Source organism: Tribolium madens, unplaced genomic scaffold (assembly GCF_015345945.1).
Source record: "Tribolium madens isolate multiple individuals breed KSU strain unplaced genomic scaffold, Tmad_KSU_1.1 Scaffold_91;HRSCAF=231;Tcas5.2_LG7, whole genome shotgun sequence".
Taxonomy (NCBI): domain Eukaryota; kingdom Metazoa; phylum Arthropoda; class Insecta; order Coleoptera; family Tenebrionidae; genus Tribolium; species Tribolium madens.
The window spans coordinates 13,358,898-13,382,417 of NW_025401063.1; the positions used below are offsets into that span (position 1 = coordinate 13,358,898).

The 23,520-nt window shown below is 33.6% G+C and overlaps 3 protein-coding genes across 5 annotated transcripts; 1 reads left to right on the top strand and 2 right to left on the bottom strand.

Moving 5' to 3' along the window:
* Positions 1–1,244: 1,244 nt before the first annotated feature.
* Positions 1,245–7,583, bottom strand: LOC123010839 (adenylate cyclase type 10-like). 2 transcript variants are annotated; one of them, XM_044407991.1, is made up of 20 exons: positions 7,469–7,583; positions 7,165–7,419; positions 6,820–7,095; positions 6,394–6,768; positions 5,924–6,340; positions 5,644–5,878; positions 5,347–5,593; positions 5,055–5,297; positions 4,749–5,008; positions 4,546–4,698; positions 4,385–4,496; positions 4,063–4,330; positions 3,872–4,015; positions 2,966–3,823; positions 2,814–2,881; positions 2,509–2,765; positions 2,159–2,361; positions 1,945–2,110; positions 1,502–1,895; positions 1,245–1,412 (listed from the first exon to the last, which is right to left on the bottom strand). In XM_044407991.1, exons 1-20 carry the CDS (start codon positions 7,479–7,481, stop codon positions 1,269–1,271), a joined length of 5,088 nt encoding a protein of 1,695 aa, XP_044263926.1. In that variant the 5' UTR covers positions 7,482–7,583; the 3' UTR covers positions 1,245–1,268. The 2 variants fall into 2 exon arrangements, with proteins under 2 accessions (XP_044263926.1, XP_044263925.1); XM_044407990.1 differs by having other exon boundaries at positions 2,814–3,823.
* A 6,403-nt stretch (positions 7,584–13,986) lies between these two features.
* LOC123011156 (cysteine and histidine-rich protein 1 homolog) lies at positions 13,987–18,672 on the top strand. The gene is made up of 6 exons (XM_044408475.1): positions 13,987–14,305; positions 16,173–16,411; positions 16,471–16,682; positions 16,737–16,897; positions 17,961–18,163; positions 18,212–18,672. Exons 1-6 carry the CDS (start codon positions 14,105–14,107, stop codon positions 18,237–18,239), a joined length of 1,044 nt encoding a protein of 347 aa, XP_044264410.1. The 5' UTR covers positions 13,987–14,104; the 3' UTR covers positions 18,240–18,672.
* LOC123011155 (WD repeat-containing protein 89) lies at positions 18,652–20,408 on the bottom strand. 2 transcript variants are annotated; one of them, XM_044408473.1, is made up of 6 exons: positions 19,964–20,408; positions 19,681–19,910; positions 19,447–19,628; positions 19,118–19,390; positions 18,874–19,065; positions 18,652–18,826 (listed from the first exon to the last, which is right to left on the bottom strand). In XM_044408473.1, the coding sequence occupies exons 1-6, from the start codon at positions 20,158–20,160 to the stop codon at positions 18,746–18,748; spliced, it is 1,155 nt and encodes a 384-aa protein (XP_044264408.1). In that variant the 5' UTR covers positions 20,161–20,408; the 3' UTR covers positions 18,652–18,745. The 2 variants fall into 2 exon arrangements, with proteins under 2 accessions (XP_044264408.1, XP_044264409.1); XM_044408474.1 differs by lacking the exons at positions 18,652–18,826; positions 18,874–19,065; positions 19,118–19,390 and having other exon boundaries at positions 19,575–19,628; positions 19,681–19,749; positions 19,802–19,910.
* Positions 20,409–23,520: the final 3,112 nt, after the last annotated feature.

Consider the following 23,520-nt stretch of genomic DNA (forward strand, 5'->3'; position numbering starts at 1 on the left):
AAGTACAACCAAACGTAATTAGGCGCAAATACCTACTCCAACGCACTATTATCCTAACAAATGAATGCAAATATGAATTAACCAATTTCGGTATTTTTGAATGAAATTGAAGTCTTAAGTGATTGGTTTCTCCATGGTTACTCACATTATAATAATGGCCGACAGCAAACGGACCAATCATATTAATATTGCATTAATTTTTGAATGAATTCAAAAATCTAAAGTGATTGGTTTTTTAAATTATTATGATGGCCGACCTTAAACTGCACAGCCACACTGCTTACAACTTTTACAAACATTTTTACGTTAATACATTAGGTAATAACTTTTTTTAGAGAATATTTACATACTCTACCTAAGTAAATATTTGCTAGCGAATATTTCAAAAACTATTTCAGGTATAAAATACTCAAATTTTTCGTAAAAAAATTCTAAAGGCATTATTATTTTAACCATTTATTTCTCGTTTTGTGGAAAAAAACCGACCACCTAGCATGTTTGTTTTACTTTCGCTTTCGATTTCCTTATCAAAATAGAAATTTACATTTTCGTGGGGGGGAAAATGAAAAAAATATTCTTTTATGCATAAGTTGTGATTGATTTTTCTGTCTCAAAAAGTCAAAAATAGGTAATTTAAACGTCGATCATAGACGTCGATTGACTTTCTGTTATTACTGAAATTAAGACATCAATTTTAAATTAAACAAAGATAAGTTTGTTAAAAAATGATATAGAGATTCTGCAAAACCTAATAAAGGCCGATTACAGAAAGCGATTAAAACTTAATTCAGAATTAAACTGAGTCTAAAAATAAAATTGCCAAACATCAAAATAATTTCGAAATAAAAATCTATTGCAATTAAATGCTGAATCGACCATAAATATTTTCAATTCAATGAATTATTTAATTTGTTTTGTCAACTTTGGAATACAATGCTCAAAGTAACCAAACTGAAACTTTGTTTAGGTTTGTCATTTTGTTCACAAATTGTCCAATGGTATATCTCAGAAATCATAAATATTGTGATAAGAAGTCAAGTTCAGTAATTTTGGCTTCTTTTAAACTCTATTATCACCCCTTAAAATTTTTCCAATTTCAAAAAAATCTTATTATTTGAATTCCCTTTTTTGTCTTATACTTTTAAGTCTCAGTTATTATTTCCAGGATCGGAAAATTTTATTTTCAATTATTCACTATAATTTGTGTGGAAATACATATTTTAATAAAAACTTATTCGTTTGTCCAATTCAAAGTCTTTTATTTTCAGCTAAATGTACACTGGTGTAGGCAGAGTGAAAAATCCCAACTTTCCTTCACTGATCTCAATATCTTGGAAATCAAGAAAGTTTTCTGTTTCACAATGCTCCCTCCAAAAGTCGATGGATATAGGAGGCAAACTTTTACTCCACGCCTTAAAAGTATGTTATTTAATACCTACATCCTTATTATTAAAATTTAATGACACTTATTAAGTTTTCATTTTTATAATAAATTACATACTTTCTCACTGTGATCAATCCAAGAAGCTTCTAATTTATTTCCATACTTTTCAGCGTATTTCCTTGCCTTGTACAGCAACTTGGTCACTTTTGCGTCATTACTTTTCACATATTTGTAGTACGCTTTCAAATGGTAGAGTCTAGCTAAAATGACTTTATTTCTTTGTGCTGCTTGACTAATGGATTTAATTAATTGGTCAATTTCATGCTCGGCTCTGGTAACAGCTTTGATATTTCTCTTATCCAATTTTGTTACCAAGAACAAAATTAAACCTTCCAGCAAGTATAACGCAGTTACTTTGTTGGCTAAGGTGTCACTTTCGAAGGTAACAGAAAAGTCATTGGACTTAATGCACCATATAGATGCTGCTTCCCAGTTCTCATGTCGCACGCACCTTGATTAAACAGAAATAAAAACCCAAGAAGCAAACTTGGTTGTATTACCATAACCACATTACAGTGAAAAATCTTTTCCTGGCATCAGGATCTCGGATGGTTATCCAGTTCTCACCTTCAATCTGGTAAAACCGTTCACAAACGTGATAAGGGAGCACAGTGTATCCAGTTTCGAGTTGTAGACAAATACATAAAGAGAAATACCAAACTTTGCCTTTAACCATAACGTAAACTTTCGTTCAAAAAATCAATGATTTTTTACCCGAATTGTCAGAATCTTCTGCAGCAAAATATTCGAGCTCTTGAAGAATTGAATACGCATTGCTGAAATGTTTTCCAATCAAAAGAGCATAAAGCAGAAGCGGAAGCAATGGCAGAATTATCTTAACAGCACGAATTGAAGAACACAATCTCAAGACTATATATCCGATATGTATTGCCTTGTCCAAGTCAGATCGAAGCATTCTAAGAAACAGATTTAAAATCACTCGAAAATTCCACCATCCTATTCATGTGCATATAAGAAAGAAAATTTGACTATTACAGCTGAGATATCTCACTACATTTGTTTTTAAACAGTTTGATAGTTAATATAATAATGTTTCAAAATACCTCGAACAAAAAATGACCCCATAAAGTTTCGCAACACACTTAAGGTCTTCAGCTTCTACCGAAGTCTTTTTCAAGTGACATAAACGCAACGAATGAACTTCCAACGCAACGCATAATTTCCATTTTTGGAAGTGGTGGGCAACATATAACATATTAGCACATGCTGTGCAAATAACTTGAAAGTCACTGAAGGATTCAAACGATTTAATCAAACCCCAACTTGCGGCCAACTCTGCGTTGTTCCATTCGCCTTTAATCTACAACATGACAATAAGATACATTTTTATCCTATATTTTTCGCCCACCCTATACAAGGTACAGAGATGTGATAAACATTCTGCTAGATTATTAGCAAAAACTGTTTCCCAATGATCTAAATGTTTCATCAAGGTGCGTGGAAATACATAAAAGCCGAAAATTTGTCGAAATTCGTTCATGCAAGTTTTTAATTGCTTACTCATGCCTTTTGGAAACCTAATTCCATATTCAGACAATGCTGTGTGAAGCACACTCAATGCTTCGCTAAAGTTGCCAAGTTCTAGACGAGAGTACCCAATTAGAGTATACACTTTGCCACGAATTAGTGACAGTTTCCACTTGCTTTCTGATTTCATTTTTTCCTTTTCTCTTAATACATCCAATGCCTCGATTAAAATTTTCATTGCTAGAGGAATGTTATAAGTAGTTATGCTAATGTAAGCATACTCCAACATCGCATCAAGGACTTTATTTAATTCATTCGCGCCCATACAGTGTTCAATCAACTGGCCATACGTCGTACTTAAAATCAATTGGCACTGGCAATCGGTAAAATCTTCAGCAGAAAACGCTCTCGTCAAGGAATAGCTATGTTTCAACCTCTTAATTATCGTAATTCCAAGAGTTGCATTAAATGATTTTTCGCGGCCAGGCATAGAATCTCCGAAAATAGTACTATGAGAGGCGATTGATTTCTCATCATATTTGAGTTTCCTTTGACTTTTTTGGCTTCCGGCCGAGTAAGTGGATACACTACGCAAGGAATTGCGCCGACTTGTACTCAGTGTATCCCAAGAACCCGAAAGAGAAGTTCTTTTTTGTCTATCTCGAGCGGTTAGAAACTCCTTATCTTGTCTAGTACCTAGAATTCTGACAAAAAATCCGCTACCACAAGATCTACATTTTCGGGTTTCTCTTTCCAGAAATCTGATAGCTCGAGAGTGAAACTCTTTCTTCTGATTATCTGTCAACAGGTTGTAAGTAATGTCGCGAAACAGTGAAGACCGAAATTGCAAGTAACCACACGAAGCGTATCTCGGGAGGTCAGAACAAGTTTCTGGAAATTAGAATTTCTTTTGATGAAAATAGTAAAGTGTCAGATCACCGTCAATTTTGATTCCTCTGCATCTACATTTCAGAATGGTTTCATCAGTTGGGTCTACTAGTCTCTCTTTGAAAACGCCACTTTCCTCCAGAAAGTCACCCTTAGCGCATGTGAGGACTTTAATTTCAAATAATCTCTGGATAGCTACAACGCAAGTTCTAGTTCTTTCTCTGGGACAAAATAGATGATACCTAAAGCCGCTTTTCTTTTATCTTGCGCTGACATAACATACAAAAGCATGCTTCGCAAAAACTGGTTGCCCAAAATAGCACTACATTTAACTAAAAGTTGTTCAAAAAAGTTAAGCGAATCGAATGTTTTTAATATCATAGCATCCATTGATAATTCGCCTTCTTCTTCTCCCACACGGAAATTTGCTGTGATTACACAGATCGGAACTTTGCCGCCTCTTGACAAATCCTCCATTCGTTCTCTTATTGTGACATTCAAGTAACTATCCTAACAAATTTTCATAGCTAATATTACTATTTAATAATATGAACCATTTTGTACTCGGCAACTGTCGATAAATCGCTTCCAATCGTCTCTTTCTGTGAGCGAATCCATAGAACGTCTCCTTTCTTCCATTATATGTTGCCATTTAATAGTTTCGTCTTTGGACAACCTAAGAATGTTTTATTACGAAACATTTTGTGACTTGAAATTTTAATAACCTTGTCATCATATAAAGAGGTGGACACACTAGACCAAGATCATTTATATCTTTCAGAGAAGCTTTTAATATATACAAGGCGTTGTCTTGTATTAAAGTAGTCAAAAAGCTCTCTATCCAACCTGGGTTGCCATTACTTTTCGTCTGAATAACACTAGAAACAACAAAAAATTAAACTTCCATTAATTCAAATTCTGTTTCTACTTTTCCAATTCGGGAGATATGGCATACACATCTAAGATTTGACAAGCCAAAGCTCCCAAACACCATCTTTCAATCGGTGCAAGATGTACGATCTTGATACGAGGATCATCAAGAAATGTCTCATGACCAAGCTTATACAGACCCATTGTAGCAACAATAAAAACTGTTTTAACTTCAAAAAAAGTGTTCATAAGATCCCAAGAATCATCATCTATGAATTCACAATCATCGATTGCAAGTACCCAAAGTGTTGTGAAACACTACGAAACAAAAGTTAATCAAAAAATTTTAATCAGAAAAACATACAGCATAACATAGCTGTTTGATCATTTTTTTCAAAGCTACCAATTTTGCGTTTTCTGTTAGTGACAAGTACAAGTCAGAGTGTTTGAAATTGACACCGAATACGTTATTCAATATGCATAAAAGATCAGGAACTTGTATTTTTCTCAGTGCGTCCAAAAGTTTCTGTTCTTTTTCTTTCACTGATGCCCAAGGGGCTAGTTGCAAAGGTGCATTAAAGACAAGTCTTATGGCCTGATAAGGAATCTTGAAAAAATCTTTAAATAAAGGAGCTTAAAACCTCGAATTTATGTACTTTCTTATCCTTCATCGCCATTGTTAACTTGTGAACGGGAATATGCGACGGTGTTATATACACGAACTCGTCTAAAAGTCGGGTTTTCCCCTGACGAGGTTCTCCTCTTATCAGAAACATTTTGTACTGTTGTTCGTTTCCAGTTGAAGATTGAGTGCATTGTTGCAGGAGGTGTTGGTAAAGTTTCAGCTTTGAGACTCTACCCAAAAGGGGGCAAGCATTTATTCGTTGAATTTGATCATGGCCCCTAAACAAAATAAAGTTTTTTATTGTGATAAAAAAATTATCACGAAATACAGCTCAGTCTCTCGAAATTCATAAACCGGCCCAGGATGAGATATTCCTTTCAAAGGCTTGTGTTCTTGTAAAATAAAATGCCTAGCTTCAAGTTTACTGTGCAGAAACGTTTCTCTATCACAAGTAACTTTGTTTTTGTACGCTACCATCAATCGAGCTGCTTTGTTTACAATAAGACTAATAACCGTATATTCGCGTCGAAGGGTATGTCCGAAGACTCCACAATATGTTTTGCCTTCAAAACAATTTAGAACACAATTGGTTCTGTTGATTGTTTTACCTGTGGTAACTCCAATAGAAGTAGACAAAACTCCTTGAAGCTTATTAATCTCTTCGAAACACTCTCTCGCACATCTTAGTGCGACTTGGCACTCCATTTCGTGTTTAAGACCACGCAAGCCAAAAATAACAACAAACATCAAATCTTTATCGAAGAGAGAAACCTTGTTTACACAACCTTTCATCTTGTCCACCACCCTGCAAACAATTTTAAAAGTTTGGTCGGCTAATACTACTGTTTCGTCAGTCTGGAGTTTGTAAGAAATAACATTGATGAATACAATAACAGCTTGACGCATTTCAGTTAGGTATTCAAAAGGTTCATCCATGTCGATACTTTTCATGACTGGTGCAATGATGAATCTTCGTAGACACTCTTTTATTTTAAGTCTCACAGCCAAATTCACCGCTGGTCTTACTGTAGAAAGCACAATTCTTAATCTGGCGTTTACGTAAAAAATTAGAACGTACAAGAAAACTCATCTGCTGTCCCTTCTTGCGTAACATCGTTTATAATATCGCTACTGATAGAGGCTTCTGATCGTACACTCAGATCATCGCCAAGATCTTTTGGCTTTTGTTGTCGTACATTTCTTTGTACACTCCTCCAGTTTGGACCCACCCCCAACAATCTAATGTGGACATTATCGGGCATTTCTTTGAAAACATATTCATTGGTATTGACGTAATACCAAGCTGCTGGGGCTACCACTATATCCCCAGCAGAGCTAATACTTTCGGCAGCTTTAACATCCCAAATCGGTTTTCCGACTACCACGTAATGGGAGTTCGTGGAGTCTCCAATTAGAGCAAAAGTCACGAGACCAGTCGAAATTGCCAGTTTCACTTTAATCTGCCATTAGTAGGAGCACAATATCGACGTGGTTTGGAAATTACCTCGAATCACGACACCGACATCCGTTAAATATGAACCATAATTTTTTTGAATGACTAGAGCACTGTCTAGAGCTTCATGAACAGCATCGCGCATGGTGTCGCTTTCACTTGATTTGAACATTGCAAGGAATGCGTCACCGGAAAATTTCAAAACGTCGCCGTTGTGGGATAACACTTCTTGGACCATCGAGCCCAAGTATTTATTGAGGACTTGGGTCATTCGAGAAGGGCCCGAAACACCAGTTTTTGTGTATTTTTCACACAATTCGGTAAAACCTAAAAAATATTAATATAGGATAACGACAACAGATAGGTGTGGGTTAAATTTGAATGTTTGAAGTCTACCGGAAACGTCTCCGAAGAGGAAACACGCATCGTATTGCCGATGACTGTAGTCATCAACGTTATAGATGACCTCATCAGGAACTAAAGACGCCATGACTTTCGTCTGCCGATCGTCTGTAGAAAGATCAATTACGGTTTTAGATTTTTTTCCTATTTGGCTGTAAGATCGCCGTTCTTTCCACAGATCTGAGTCCGATTCTCTGTAAGCACTTGTTCTCATAGCCCAGATATATTCCTCCTGCCCCACCTGATTCACTACAGATTTTTTCTTTATACATGGCCAAATTATTAAAATATAACTTACTTCCTTCCATCATTTTTGGGGATTTTAGTAAAGCAAATGTAAAATAGAAAAGTAAAATATGCCAAAAAAAGGCAGTATAATGGGAGTGACAGACGTTCTGCCGTTCCAAATGACATAAAATTTTAAACAAAAGAAAATGTAATAATGTCAGTCAAAAACTTGATAACTTAAATAGGGTTAATGAGAAATCAAAAATTATCCTTAAGAATTAGGTAGACGATGATGTTCATAAAAATCGCCAAAAGATAAAAAAAGGGAAAGTGAAGATGATGAAGATAACGAAAGTTTTTCTTTTAAATACATAGTTTTCGTAGTTACCTACGTAATTAAAAATGCAAGTATACAAGTATGTACCTATACAGTATGTTATTGAAATGCGTTAAGAAAATTTAAACGGTGATAGAACTCATCGTTTGAACGTAAATTCTAGTACCCGCCAATGTCTCCCAGCGTACATTAAAAGCGAAAGAAGATAAAAACTTAGATAGCCAAGCAAAAACCAATTCTTTATTCGTAGTAAGTGAGAGTGACATTCAAGTTACGCACCACTCTTGATCAAGGGCACTAACCTTCAAATTAAATGTTCGAAATGACGCCCTCCGTTATCGATGTATGCATGTGCCCTTTGAGCCATAGAAGCTTTAGTTCTCACCAACAATCTGTTTTAAATGGTCCCATAGAAAAAAGTCACAAGGATTTAAGTCCGGTGAACGAGCTGGCCATAAAACTGGTCCATTACGCCCTATCCACCGATTTTCTAAATTTGAACTTGGCGACCGCGAAATCTCTCCAGCAGCATTCGATAAAGCTTCCCCGTACATCAGCACCATGTCTGTTAACTCCGGATTAGTGTACTGCACCTTTTTTGACGATAATTACGGGAAATTCACTTTCCAATAAATTGTAAACACGGCCGCATGCAGGTGAAGGACGTGACTAAATTGTGTCAGTAAGTTTTTGCAAGACTATCTGCCTGGGTTTTTGCCGTATTTACTTTTTTTGCGTACCGTGCCATCCATAAACGACTCGATGACACGGAATACGGTGAAAATAAATGTTAGTATAAATTTGAGTTTTCGAAAAAATGGTAAATATAGAAGTAATTTGTTTTGATGAGTTCTATCACCGTTTAAAGTTTCTTAACGCATTTCAATAACATACTGTATTTACCATTTTTTCGAAAACTCAAATTTATACTTACATTTATTTTCACCGTATTTCCGTGTCATCGAGTCGTTTACGAAAAAGGTTAACGCAAAAAAAGTAAATACGGCAAAAACCCAGGCAGATAGTCTTGCAAAAACTTACTGACACAATTTAGTCACGTCCTTCACCTGCATGCGGCCGTGTTTACAATTTATTGGCAAGTGAATTTCCCGTAATTATCTTCAAAAATGGTGCAGTACACTAATCCGGAGTTAACAGACATGATGCTGATCTACGGGGAAGCTTTATCGAATGCTGCTAGAGAGATTTCGCGGTCGCCAAGTTCAAATTTAGAAAATCGGTGGATAGGGCGTAATGGACCAGTTTTATGGCCAGCTCGTTCACCAGACTTAAATCCTTGTGACTTTTTTCTATGGGACCATTTAAAACAGATTGTATGAGACTCCAGTTAACACCGTCGAAGAATTAACTGTTCGTGTAAATAATGCTGAGAGAACTAAAGCTTCTATGGCTCGAAGGGCACAAGCATACATCGATAACGGAGGGCGTCATTTCGAACATTTAATTTGAAGGTTAGTGCCCTTGATCAAGTGTGGTGCGTAACTTGAATGTCACTCTCACATACTACGAATAAAGAATTGGTTTTTGCTTGGCTATCTAAGTTTTTACCTTCTTTCGCTTTTAATGTACGCTGGGAGACATTGGAGGGTACTAGAATTTACGTTCAAACTAATTAAAATTTTATCTGGGTTTAGAAAGATTTTTCGAAAAAATGGTAAATAGCAAAGTAATTTGTTTTGATGATTTCTATCACCGTTTAAAGTTTCTTAACGCATTTCAATAACATACTGTATATGTACTGCATTTTTGAGTTTTTATGTCTCATTATTCACTAAAAATAGTTCTTTATTGTTTCAGTGCAGATCGATAAACGGAGAAAACATTTTGTTGTGGCCTAATTGTGTACTTACCGTGTGTATTTTGGTCTATTGTGAAGGGAATTTGGCAAAATATCAAACAAATGTTCTATTCTGTAAAACATCTGCCGATTATATCTTGTGGTCAAACATTAGTCTCAATGACAAATAAAGGAAAATAACACAACTGTTAAATAAAGAAATAAGTAGTCGTTATTTATAACAATAATAAAATCATTTTATCCACAATCACTCTATAAAGAGACTTTATTCCACACTTTAGATCCGTATAAAGTACCACTTTATCCACTAGTGGAATAAAGTAACTTTATTCCACTGTTAGTAACCAGTGCACCGCGTGCAATATAACGTTTTATCCACAATCACCGGCCCAAATTATTCCAAACTTAATTAAAAATTAAAGTGACATTTAAACGTCACGCCAAATGTGCTTTCGGTTAAACTTGGTAAGCTGTTTTTTATCCACTTAAGAAAATTAACCGCTCGATCTGACGTTCTCGCGGTTAAACATTCTTGCGTGGATAAAAAGCTACCTAACACACTCTTACAATAAATAACTACTATTCACAACAATTATAAAGTAGTAATCAAAGTACGTTACCTTTTGCATGTGAAAAGTTGGAAAGAATGACATTTCAACTTCATTTAACAATTGATATGAAATGTAAGGTTCAGAATGGGAAATCGCCTCTTCCCAACGAGAAAACTTGATAAGGAATCGACCACTTCCCAACCTGAATAGTCATAGATCGATATGTCATGTTTTTCAAAATTTGATACATTTTTTATAGGCCTTCTGGCCTTTACAGAGGATGATTGTGAATAATATTGTATATAACCCTTGGTGTTGGTCGTTGTTTCATCGTACCTCGGCGTAGGTACTGCTAAACCGCGGCGCTTCGCGCCTTGGTAATTAATGAATCACCCCCCACCTCGGTAAATACCTAATACTATGAGTTTTCACCATAATCTTAGGGCGGATTTACAGAAAAGGAACTAAAATTTAATTCCTTTAGCCAAATTTACACTTCAATTCATTTTCTACAAACCCGCCATTAATGTTTAACTATTTTTACATAAAAATTTCTTATTCACCACAGAGTCGAAAAAAGAATAAATGTGAAACAGTGAAATTTTCGGAGTAAAAGTTCTTATTATAACAGTTTAAAAGAGAAAAAAAAATACTTCTATTCTCAAGATCACAAGAAACATGAAAATTTCGTACTTATTTGCCCATATCCTAAAATTTTAAATATGTATGTACACTTCCATTCAAAAAAAAGCGTACAAGTAGTGAACCCAATTTTGGCTGGATTGTCATATTGTAAACTTATCTTTTAATCGTTGTTACTTAGAAACCTGGAACTAAAACCATGCTGATAGCAGGATTTTATCGTTGTATTTTTCGGAGATTTTAATGTGTTTAAATTGTTTGCCTTATTAGGCAACCATTATCGATTATTACAAACACAATTCATAAACTTTTATTCACAAATTTACAAAAAAGGCAATTCTCAACAACAGTTTTAATAAAGATAGCAAACCATTCTAATATTTGGTCATCGCGCCGGTTTTTGCGTTCACTTCAATTAGTCTACGGAGCATTGAGTGAACAAGTGCCTGGGCATAAGTTTAATCCTTCTATAAACTTTTCCATATATTTATTTTCCACAATTTTCCATAGTTCGTTTGCAGTAGGAGGCCTGACATTCAGTTTATTAGACACTTCTTTTGCCATACGGCCTCAGACGTTTTCTATGTAGTTGAGGTTGGAACTTCTTTAAAATAGTGCTTCAGTTCTTTTACACCTAGACCACTCATTTTCCAACATATTAGTAATGATCACACTCTTGTTAATGGTATTGTATGTCGTGGTATAATTCAATTGTAAATAGCAATTGAAAGCAATTTTCACACATTTGACATACAAAATGTGAAAATGTCAGTACAGTATGTAAAACGTTTTCTTGGAAACGATTAATTAATATATCCTATTTACAATAGTCCTCAATACGTGTACGCTTTTTTTGTGAATAGAAGTGTACAGTAGACTCCCGATTATCCGGATCTCGAATTTCCGAAATGCCGAATTATCCGAAACGAACGGAAATTTTAGATCCGCCGTTTTAACCGAAACAAGTCTCGACTCAACTCCCGATTATCCGAATGTAATAAAAATTAGGTTTTTATAAGAATTAATTTCCGAATCTCATTTCAATTCTAAAAAAAAAATGCATTATTATACGTAGAACAACAGCCTGAGGCCACTGCAAGTGACATTTTACTGTTAACACGGTGGAGAAATATTCCGTCCAAAAACCGAATGCATTTAAAACAGTCGAGAATTGATTCTTTTTTTAAGTCATAATTATATTAGGTATGTGAATAAATTATTACTTTATTTTGTACTCAATGTTAAAGAGTACTTTTATAACTAATTTCAGTAGCAGCAGTCTTTTATCGTCTAGTGAAATAAAGTAATTTTTATCTACTGTTTATATTCAAAAAATTCTGGTAGGTGAGTACAAAATAAAACGAAATATTATTCACAACGATAAAGATTGTTTATCGTCTTGTTTAATAAATATCTATAGGTATGTAATATGTATGTACAGGGTGCTGCATTTTGGATGTCCGAATAGGGAATCTCCTAAACTAAGAATTTTATCTATAAAAATTTCGAAGTTATGAGAGTTTAAATTTTGCACTTTAAAGCACTTTCTGTTGGAAAAATAATTTTCCAAATTTTTTTGCTACAATCTATTAGAAGAGGAAACAAGGAAACAGTATCCTAAATTGTAACTCTATTCAATGTTATTTGTGGCTTTTATTGGCAAAATTTTTGTACCTTTACTAAATAATTGTAAAAAAACATATACAAGATCATCAGTATCATTAAATAGACATGAAAAAATGATAGAATTTTTTAAACATTTTTTTTATGTTCCTGGTATCTTATCTTACTTGACATTTTTCTCTAGGGCGCGAGTTCTGGCGCAGCCTGTATATGTATATAGAAACCTTCTGTTTTATTTTCCCAGAAAATGTTTAAAGTCTCATTAAATTGGAAAAAAGCTCAGTAGCATTTACAAGAGTAGAAATCTGTTTATGATGGTATTCAAAAACTGTATTTTTCCAAAAAATTAAATGAGAAAAACTATGTATTTTTGAAAATAATTTCCTTTCATACAGATACAGCACAACCAAGAAGTAAAAATTCAGATAAGGTTTCCACAATTTGCGTTCTTCATAAAAAAGTACAAAACGAATAAATAAAAAAAGGAGTATACAGGTGCGCCAAAACTCGCGCCCCAGAGAAAAATGCCATATGAGGTAAGATACCAGGAACATGGAAAAAATGTTAAACAAATTTTATCCAGAAAAATTTCGAAGTTATGAGGGTTGAAATGTTGCACTTTGACTCAATTTGTTTCTGTTGGAAATTTTCCTAGTTTTTTTGCTACAGGCTATTCGAAGAGGAAACAAAGAAGCTGTATCCTAAATTGTAACTCTGTTTAATGTTGTTTGTAGCTTTTATTGGCAAAATTTTTGTACCTTTACTAAATAATTATAAAAAAACATATACAAGATCATCAGTATCATTAAATAGACATAAAAAAATGTCAAATGTCAAAAAATAAATGTCAAAATTTTTTGACAGAGAATTTTTTAAACATTTTTCCATGTTCCTGGTAAAGATACCAGATAAGATATCTTACTTGAATTTTTTCGCTGGGGCGCGAGTTCTGGCGCATCAGTTGCATAAAGTTGTACACATAAAAAAAGTTTCAAAAAGTCATTTTAGATTTTTGTTTCAAGTTTTCGGCTAAAAAAAGTATAGGTAGATTATTGATAAAAAAATAAAATGAGTACTTCTTAATACTGCTTAATAAAGAATCAAATAAAACGTAATAAAACGTTGTTTTGTATCAGATCCTAAAACTTGACTCACCCTATACATGAGTTGTCAAAAGATAAAAACATGCGACTTATTTTATTGTTAAAGAGTTCCTCAATATTCAAATAAAAAATCAGGTTATACATATTTATTCGTCATTACGCATACATTAGAAAAATTTGCACACATTTAAGTTGTTATCGACATCAAAACAGATTTTTATCCAATCAACCTAAATTATTCCGTCAACATAATAACCCGAGATAAACACAATCAGCTTTAATCTTGCCGACCGCTTGGTCATTAAAACGTAAACATTGTACGTTTTACCATAAATAAATAAACCAACGCGTCTAATGTTTTGGTATATACGGCTAGACCCATCAGCTGATTCACCATGGCCCACCATTCTTTGTTGTCCACAACCAGCAGCCAGCAGCTGATTGTCATCCCCGCCACTCCACCTACGTCACACCCCCAACCCACCAATGGCGTCCCGACTTGGGGCATGTTAGTGGTGGGGCGCTCATGTCAAACTCGAAGCGTCACGTCAGCTGTTTTCTGGTTATGTGCGAGGTGTAGAGGTAGACAGGAAGTCAGCTGTTGTGTGTTTGAACTAAGAACTCGTCGACTATGTCGGAAGCTGAAGCGACGACGTCCACCACAGACTCCATGGAACCCGAGAAGAACACCGAAGATTGTCTCGAGCCGGAGGCGAAACGTCGCAAAACCGCAGCCATACAGGACGAAAAGAAGTACAGGCTCGAGGAGAGGCTGGGAGGAATTCTCTGCTGCGCAGTTTGCCTCGACCTGCCCAAAGCCGCAGTTTACCAGGTAAGTGCCTTTGCTTCTTGCAGATTTTCCTAGATTACGTAACACTACGTCTTTGTCCCGTTCCGCTGCTGCGAAATCGCGCTCCTGTATTGATTTTCAGGACACACTGCGGCTATATTTAAACGCGTTCAAGGGCCGAGTCTCGGGGTCTCCGCTCGACCTCCATTATGTTTTATCGTGGTTTTGCGCACAATTTTTTACCAAATTGTGCGGCAAGCCATGAGTTTCTATCTCATCAATTCTATTTTTTGTTTTATTTTATTTTACCACATATTTGTCTGCGTCATTCTCAGTATGTAATTAAATACTATTGTACCTACTTTTCATTGTTACAATGTAGAATAGTCTGTACTATTAAATTCGTATTTTTTTGTAATTTAGCTGCTGTGATATATTGATATTTAAATAAGACTCTTGGATGTGATAATAATAATTGATAACTTTAACGAGTTCTTCTATTTTATAACAACGATTTTTGCTTCGACGTTACAAATAAATCTATTAAATTTATATTTTAGTCATTATTCATATTTAGCTATAGTATTTATTTTCCCCATCCTGTCCCATTTCTTTGTTAATTTCGAAAAGAACGCCAGCGATTTTAATTTAACCACGAAATGAGAGAGGTAGGTAGCGACGACCAAGGCTGGGTACTGGTTACTAGTAATATTTACAAGTCACGAAATGGCACCACTTTCGATTAACATTTAACCCTAAGTTAATACTTTGTCAAAAACAAAAATATTTCCATACGATCTAACTTGAAAAAGTTAAAGTTAACCATAAGCGGTGACTCCACTTAAAAAAGTTCAATAAATGCTATTTGAGCAATGGTCAAAAAAGGTAACGTAATGGTAAACTAAAAAGTAGCATCAACCAGGGGCGGATCTAGAATTTTGACTGGCAGTAAAATATGAGGTGTTCCAAAATTATTCCGTATTGTCCAGATGCGAGACAACATAAAATAGTCTTATCAGAGACCTGCGATCTAGTGGAATGAAATGGCACAAAATTAATATATTGCCCTATGTTATATTTTTTCACAACCTATATTCCTTCTTCAGGTTATTCTTACTAATCCTTGTAGTCCATAAATCTGTTGGCATTTTTAACGAAAAAAATTAAATGTGTTGCCATGAAACCCACAATATTAGGTCGCATAAAAAATATAAAAGAGGGCAATTATGAATTCCTAACTATTCAAATTTGCTACATCCCATTGAAAAACAGTTTAAAGTCGACGCTGTATACAAGTAATAACCTTTGTATTTGGTAAAGAGAACTAGAATTATTTTGCTCACCAAAATCTTTGACTTTCAAATTTTTATTCAACTGACCAATCACATTTCTTTATGGTTTTGAAATTAATTTTAATTAATAGTTAAAAAAAACAAAAAAAAGTTGTGTCAAATAGTACATTTTTTTATTATCATATTATTTGTCACCTTAGTATAAATTGCATTCTAAGAAAATTTTCGCTTGTTTTTAAATGTGGTAAATAATTCTGGAACAGTTGTCGATTATTTTCAGTGAGTGAATATTCACAATTTTGTAAAAAATATTTTTTGAGGAGTTTTGGATCCGGCCCTGGCACAACCACCGCTTTCACTCAATGATAAGTCAAGTAGCGAAAAGGGTCAAAATTTTGAGTTAGAGCGGTGGCGAGTATATTCGTTGAGTACATACAGCCTTATTGATAAAATTTATGTTAGTTCCAGGATATGAAGAGGATTGGTAAGTGTCTCCAAAGCTTAATTAATGTCTGTGGGGTGGGAACAAAATATTTCGAATAATTTCACACAAAAAACTTTAAAAGGATGAGACGTTTCGAAGTCATTACAGTATATTTTATGTGCGTGTATTGCAGTGCAGCAATGGTCACTTGATGTGTGCCGGATGTTTCACACACGTCCTCGCCGATGCCCGTTTGCGTGATGAAACGTCGACATGTCCAACTTGCCGCGTGGAAATCAGCAAGACTTCGGCCACGAGAAATTTGGCTGTTGAGAACGCCGTCTCGGAACTACCGTCTGAATGTCAGTTCTGCAACAAGCAGTTCCCTAGGAATTCCTTGGAAAAGCACGAAGACGAGGAATGCGAGGACAGGTTTATTTCTACAACAACATTCGGAGGACGATAACAAGTCATGTGTTTTTCTGTGGCAGAATTTCAGGTTGCAAGTACCACAGGATCGGGTGTCCATGGAGAGGACCTGTCCACGAAAGGGCTCAACATGAAAAAGAATGCGGACATCCTCACAAATCGGGGGCAGAAGTTATGGAAGCTTTAGAGATACTCGACCAGCAGTTGATTGAAGAAAGGAAACTCTACAAGACAATATTTGAGTTGTTGGGTTACGATAAAATTACCTTTAACGGTAAAATTCAAAGAGCGAAATTTTTATAATTGAATTCATTTATTATTATTGTAGATATTCAGTTGAAACCATATCGTACCGACGATTTTGTCCATCGATTATTTTATGAATCATCGCGATTTGCGACCTTCAATAATCAGTGGGTAGTCAAAGCGAAAATTAGTGATAATCAGAAGGACCCCACACAAAGCTCAGAAAGAGATATGACTTTTCAGGTACTGAAAACTAATTTTTATTAATTTCACTTATTTGTTTGGATACTGCTGATTTTATCGGAAAGTGGATTATTGTGAGCTCTTAATTAAATATAATAAATAGTAATTAATATACAGGGTGTGCCAGAACTCGTGCCCCAGAGAAAATTTTCAAGTAAGGTAAGAAACCAGGAACATGAGAAAACTGTTTAAAAAATTCTCTGTCAAAAAAATTTGACATTTGACATTTTTTATGACTATTTAATGATACTGATGATCTTGTATATGTTTTTTTACAATTATTTAGTAAAGGTAGAAAAATTTTGCCAATAAAAGCCACAAATAACATTGAACAGAGTTACAATTTAGGATACAGCTTTCTTGTTTCCTCTTTTAATAGCCTATAGCAAAAAACTTGGAAAATTATTTTTCCAACGGAAATAAATAGAGTCAGTGTGAAAACTTTAAACCCTCATTCATAATTTCGAAATTTTTATAGATACAATTTTTTTAACATTTTTTCCATGTTTTCCATTTTTCTCTGGGGCGCGAGTTCTGGCGCACTCTGTATTCCCATCGGATTTAATTCCACTCCCTGATGTCTAGGAATAGAAAGTTAGAAATGACGATTTTTTTTTGTGTATTAAAAGAATGGTTCAGTGTTTCATATTAATCTTTAAATGTTCGCGATAAATATAAAAAATGCATGGCTAATTTTCATTAACCTTGAATATGTGCAATTACCACGATTTTTTTTATTCAAATGTTACATGTTTTGTAAAAAAATATTTCATTTCACCAAATTGTCTAAACTTTATTCAGAAATCAATTTATTGTTATTTTTGAAATAAAATGTGTTTGTGTTTTGAATAATCATAATTCTGACCTCAATGTGTAACTCATTTGACGACTTAAGTGCAACTGCAGAAATGTTTTAATAATTTTTCGCCGCCATTGTTGCAACTAATAACATTTTATAATTGAGTTAACGTAGCAAAAATATTTAGAAATTGAAATTAATTAGAGTGTATATTGTATATAATATATGTATATTGTAAATAATATGATAACCCTTTTTTTGTAGTTAATCCTGAAATCAAAAACATCTACCCCATTGAGTTTAAGTTACATAGTCCTACGAGGTCCCGTTGGGGACGTTAAAATAAATCCCCGAGTCTACAATTTCGACTTCACAGAACAAGAAACTGAAACTCCCTATGAACATTTTCCCCTACCAGATACAGCTGAATGTAATCGTTTATTAGCAGCAAAAACAATTAATTTCAGGTATTGTATTCCGTAATATAAATACATTTTTTCATTGTTTCTTTTCAGGTTAATCATGTTTTTGGCCTCAAAATAAGTTATTTTTGCATCGTCGCACCTAAAATTCTAGTTCGTTTTTACTTATTCTGACACTCATTTTTTTTTCCTTTTTGGTTGAATATACTGGAATGTCTATTTAAAAAAGTTTGTATTTTGATTAAGTTTAGTTGAAGATCTCTATAGAGTTTAGGAATTTTTATATTTAGATCTTTATACAAATTTTAGATTTTTGGATTTGTAAAATGTTTTTCGTTTTACAATAACATTTGTTTCGTTACCAACATTTGTGTGTTGCCATTATTTTTAGTTTAATTTTTTTGGAAAGATTTTTTAATAACATTGTGTCATTTAATTTAATGGCTTTTGTCACTGTCATCTCAGCATTATAAAGGTAGCATAGAATAATTTAATTTATATATTCTTAACTGTAAGAAAAGGGATATTGGTAGAAATTAAATGTTTAAAAAGCTCGATTTATTTTTACTCTTTTCGTTTAGAAGAAGTATCTTCCTACCTTAATACATTGACAGAGTGGTAAACGAATCATTTTCTTTCACACTTCACAGTGGTAACATCCCATAGATTTAAAATTCCCTTTTCCCCACCAGTTAACAGCAAATTTAACTAAAAATTCAAAATCAGAACCTGACAAAAGTACTGTGACAACTTACATTCAGATTTGACCAGCTGCAACGAACTCGCTGTTTATTTGATGGGAATCCCAGAGCAGGAGTTACAGTGTTACCAACTACCGATAATCCTCTAATACATTCTCCATCACCGGAATTAGATCCCGCCAATACCAACATTTTATTAAATCCACCATGTACGTCTACAACGTAAATGTGTCCTTCAGATTTCCTCTAAAAACATTTATTATTTGCATTTTGACTTGTAAATTTCTTAGTTATTTACTTGAATTTCTTTAGCAATTTCATGTCTATGAAAATGATAATATGGTTGGGAGTCTTCTATTTTCCAAAACTGCACATCAGCTGTGTGAGTTACACAACTAATGATGTCAGTCCTTCCTTGTCGCAACCAACTCAGTTTTTCAATTGATGACACAGTATTTAATGAATCTAGCAATGCATCCTCCTCACAGCGTTGTGAAAGATCATATAAATTAATTAAGCCATCCACTGATCCGGATATTAATTTGTTTGAATCATCTGGGTGAAATTTGAGCTAATTGGTGATAATCAATAATTAAAAAGTAGATACATCAATGAAATTTGAAATACCTGTGTTATATCATCAGTATGTGATACCCAATAGCCCCCCAGGAGCGAATTTTTTCTAACATCCCAAAATAAAATGAAAGAATCACCTTCAAACAAATTTGTTCCTGCTGCTAGCAATTTATTATTTGGTGAAATATCAAAACAATTAAACGATTTATTTTTTACATCCATAACAGTAGTGTCTGTTAATTAAAAAGAGGCCATTTGAGGCAGATTGAAAGTAGCCCTACTCACCTTTAAATTGAACAGAGCTTCTTTTTGGTGCTCTAATATCCCAAAGCCTTACAGTTCCATCACATGATCCTGAATAAAGTAAGTTACTATTTTCAGTACTAAACTTAATTTCGGTAATTACGTCAGTGTGTTCAGCCAAAACTGCTAATTTATCTACTTGATTGTTGCTTAAATTGTAGACTTCACAGGTATTATTTGATAGGCTTATAGCCACGTTTGGATTTGTTTCTCTGAAATTTTAGAATTAATCACTACATTGAAAATAAGGAACAATTGATAGTACAAAGTTCCCGCAATGTGCAAAATGTATTCATTATCTATTGCGATCGGTGGCTCAAGAAGGGATTCACATTTTTGGAATAAGGTGTCAATTTCATCCTTCCGGCAGATATCAGAATCTTCGTATGGGGTACAATTTGGTTTGGGGTCTTCAGATTTCAATTTCAATTCCCGCATTTTTGTTATAGTATCCAAGCTCATTCAAATGATGGAATTTGCACACAAAAATATATCTTAAATTTGGTAAAAAACGCGGAACTTATTTTTTGCACATAACCTCGATTCACAAGTAAATTAAATGGTATTGATAAGATCTCTCACATACACAAAATTAAATACATTGAAAGTCACAATTAATTAAAATCTAATTGTAGAAAATTTGAGAAAATTACTGTAAAAAGTGAAAATTATATTTGTAGGTTATAAACACGTTTCATGCTTTGAACACAGTCAACTTTCAAGAACCGCGCTTTGCGCAAGCACAAGTGCGGGGAATGTGTAATTATTTGAATGAAAACAATTCAAATATTCATTTGAAAAAATTATAGATTAATTATTTTCCCTACCAGCAGAGAATAAAGCAACGCTTTATATTTTTGTTTTTAATTAATAATCTGGCACTTTATTCCGTCAGGAATAAAATAAATGAAATATCGATTTTTAGTCTTAAAATTGCAGTTGAATGAATTGACAAAGTTGAATATTTTGACAAATGTATTATTTTTTTATATTATTATAAATTAATTTGGCCTCTGACATTACCAACATTCTCTGGATTAAAATACAGAGTGCACCAGAACTCGCGCCCATATAAATGCCATATAAGGTAAGATACCAGGAACATGAAAAAATGTTAAAAAAAAAATATCTATAAAAATTTTGAAGTTATGAGGGTTTAAAGTTTGCACTTTGACTCTACTTATTTCTGTTGGAAAAATAATTTTACAAGTTTTTTTGCTATAGGCTATTAAAAGAGGAAACAAGGGAGCTGTGTCCTAAATTGTAACTCTGTTCAATGTTATTTGTGGCTTTCATTGGCAAAATGTTTGTACCTTTACTAAATAATTGTAAAAAAAACATATACAAGATCCTCAGTATTATTAAATAGACATAAAAAATGTCATATGTCAAAAAATAAATGTAAAAATTTTTTGACAGATAGAATTTTTTAAACAGTTGTTCCTGGTATCTTACCTTACTTGAAAATTTTCTCTCGGGCGCGAGTTCTGGCGCAGCCTGTATGTATAATAAAGTCACGGTCAATTCATAGTGACCACTTCTCTGTGTAAATTTGTAAAAATTGAGTTGTGTAAATGCGTTTTTAAACATCCAATTGTTTTTTTTATCGAAATACCTATCAAAAATGACAATTCTGAAAAAAAGTCCGGTTAGAAAACTTCACATATAAAATCTACTGCGCCTGTCACAATTGTTGACACAATTTAGTTATTTCTGCTGGCAACATAGACAAAACCTACACACTAGAGGTGACGGGCTAGGGGCTGCCAACTTGGCAACAAATTAAATGGCCACTATGAATTGACCGCGACTTTTTTTTTACTTGTTTATTCCTTTAATACATAAATATACAGAGTGTTTCAGAATTCACACCCCAGAAACAAATTACAAGTAAGATAAGATAGAGCTTATTCCATAATTGGTGGCGAACTGACAGTGACAGAAAAGACACTTGGAGTGCGCCCACTTGGGTACGATAAAAAATACATGGGCGTGCTTTTTTTTCTCTAAAAATTTTGAAGACAAGAATTGTTAGGAATATCATTTTTCATGCGTTAACAATTTAATAATTTGTTCATCATTCTTCATCTTATGTATGAGTACCTACTTAATATATTTTTTTAGAGAATAACAGTGGTTTTGAAATATTATTTCATTCGACGCCTATGAACAATATTTTTTTAAATAGTAAACATATGTTTAATGTCAAAATTCAGTCATTTTTGACAACGTCAGTTCGCCACCAGATTTGGAACAAGCTCTACCAGGAACATAATTATTCAGTAAAGGCATTAACTTATTCAATGGTCAAGGTACAAAAACTTTGCCAATAAACGCCACAAATAATCGTAAACATAATTACAATTCAGGATACAGCTTCTGTAATTTTTTATAATATGTAGTTATTTATTACACAAGACGATAAAATTGAATTATATCTTTGAGCGCAATTTAGTCTAATATGGTCGAAAAGGTAATGAAAATTTTATCGTCGTGTACAATAAAAAAATTATTCAATCCTCACTAATTTTGCAGTCAATTTGGTCGATATTTATAAATGTCAAAGTAAAAAACAATGAAATTTAAGGTCAAAGATTGTTAGCAACTAACAACCGCAGATATACTACAATGGATGTATTTTTTATCATTTAGACGATAAAATTTTATTTTATTATTATTATTATTTAACATGAAGAAAAGAGTAGATAAAATTCAATTTTAACTAGAGGATTGAATAAATAGATTTTTTAAACATTTTTTTCAAATTTCTGATATCTTATCTTATTGGATATTTTTCTCTAGGGAGCGATAGTTTTGAAACATTCTGTATTCTTCTAATTATTATTTTTAAATTGTAATTTGTTTGCTTTTAAGAAAAAAAAATACTTTTTTACGTTGATTTTAGTTTGACAAACTTTTTTTCTCAAATGACGTTTTCTAACATAATTGACGTATGACGGTTTGATTTTGGGACACCTATACAAAAAAGTAAAGTAATGCTAATGAGGCTTATCGATAAAAATATTCTCTCATTTATTCGACAAAAAATTAGCTTATTTTAGTACGTAGTAAACAAACATTCAAATTTAAAATCACATTTAAATACGGTTTTCTTTGCTTTAATTGTCATAATTATCAACCAGTGCCAAAACAAACTTTCAAACGGTCATTTAGAAATGTCAAAAACGATGATGAAGATTGTCAACGCCTTTTTAAATATGACAAGACCGACACGTTATAAAAGAGGTAAATAAGTGATTGTGGTTTTGTTGTAAATTGCTATAAAATGAACAAGTTCCATGTACATACAAATGCACAAAAATGACAAGCAGTGCCATTTGCTCATAGGCTCACACCATTTTATACTCGTTTTCAACTTTTCATATTAATGTGCATCAAAGTAGTCGTTGAAAGGGATCATTTTAAGGTGGCAACCATGCAAAAATTCAAATAATCCTAAACTCAATCTTCCCTAAAAATTATTTTTCCAAATAAATGTGTACCCCAGGTAGCATAAAATAATTAAAATAAACAACGTAATTAACATGGGGCAGTAAACATAAAGATTTTTGTCATCATTGATGTGATTAGATTTGTTCTGGATCACTCTTTATGTGAATCGGCCTTTAAATTAAAGATGCATTTGGACTTCCACAACCTACTTGATGCACACTAACATGAAAAAGAGTATAAATATAGAGTACAGCGGTAAATTTAGAGTCATCCCTGTAAGTCAGCGTCTCCGTTGTTATGGCAACCGTACTCGCGTTGCGCGTAGCAACCATAATTGTGACATCTATCAGCTGAGCGGGTAAGCTCGAC

Coding starts and splice junctions, on each gene's coding strand:
- LOC123010839 (XM_044407990.1), bottom strand. Junction 7,096..7,164: donor CCTCTTCGGAGACGTTTCCG/GTAGACTTCAAA, acceptor AATATTTTTTAG/GTTTTACCGAATTGTGTGAA. Junction 5,594..5,643: donor GAATTTCGAGAGACTGAGCT/GTATTTCGTGAT, acceptor TATTTTGTTTAG/GGGCCATGATCAAATTCAAC.
- LOC123011156 (XM_044408475.1), top strand. CDS start 14,105: ATGTCGGAAGCTGAAGCGACGACGTCCACCACAGACTCCATGGAACCC. Junction 16,683..16,736: donor CGATAAAATTACCTTTAACG/GTAAAATTCAAA, acceptor TTATTATTGTAG/ATATTCAGTTGAAACCATAT. Junction 16,898..17,960: donor AAAGAGATATGACTTTTCAG/GTACTGAAAACT, acceptor CTTTTTTTGTAG/TTAATCCTGAAATCAAAAAC.
- LOC123011155 (XM_044408473.1), bottom strand. CDS start 20,160: ATGAGCTTGGATACTATAACAAAAATGCGGGAATTGAAATTGAAATCT. Junction 19,911..19,963: donor TTGCACATTGCGGGAACTTT/GTACTATCAATT, acceptor CTAAAATTTCAG/AGAAACAAATCCAAACGTGG. Junction 18,827..18,873: donor GCAGCTGGTCAAATCTGAAT/GTAAGTTGTCAC, acceptor TTGAATTTTTAG/TTAAATTTGCTGTTAACTGG.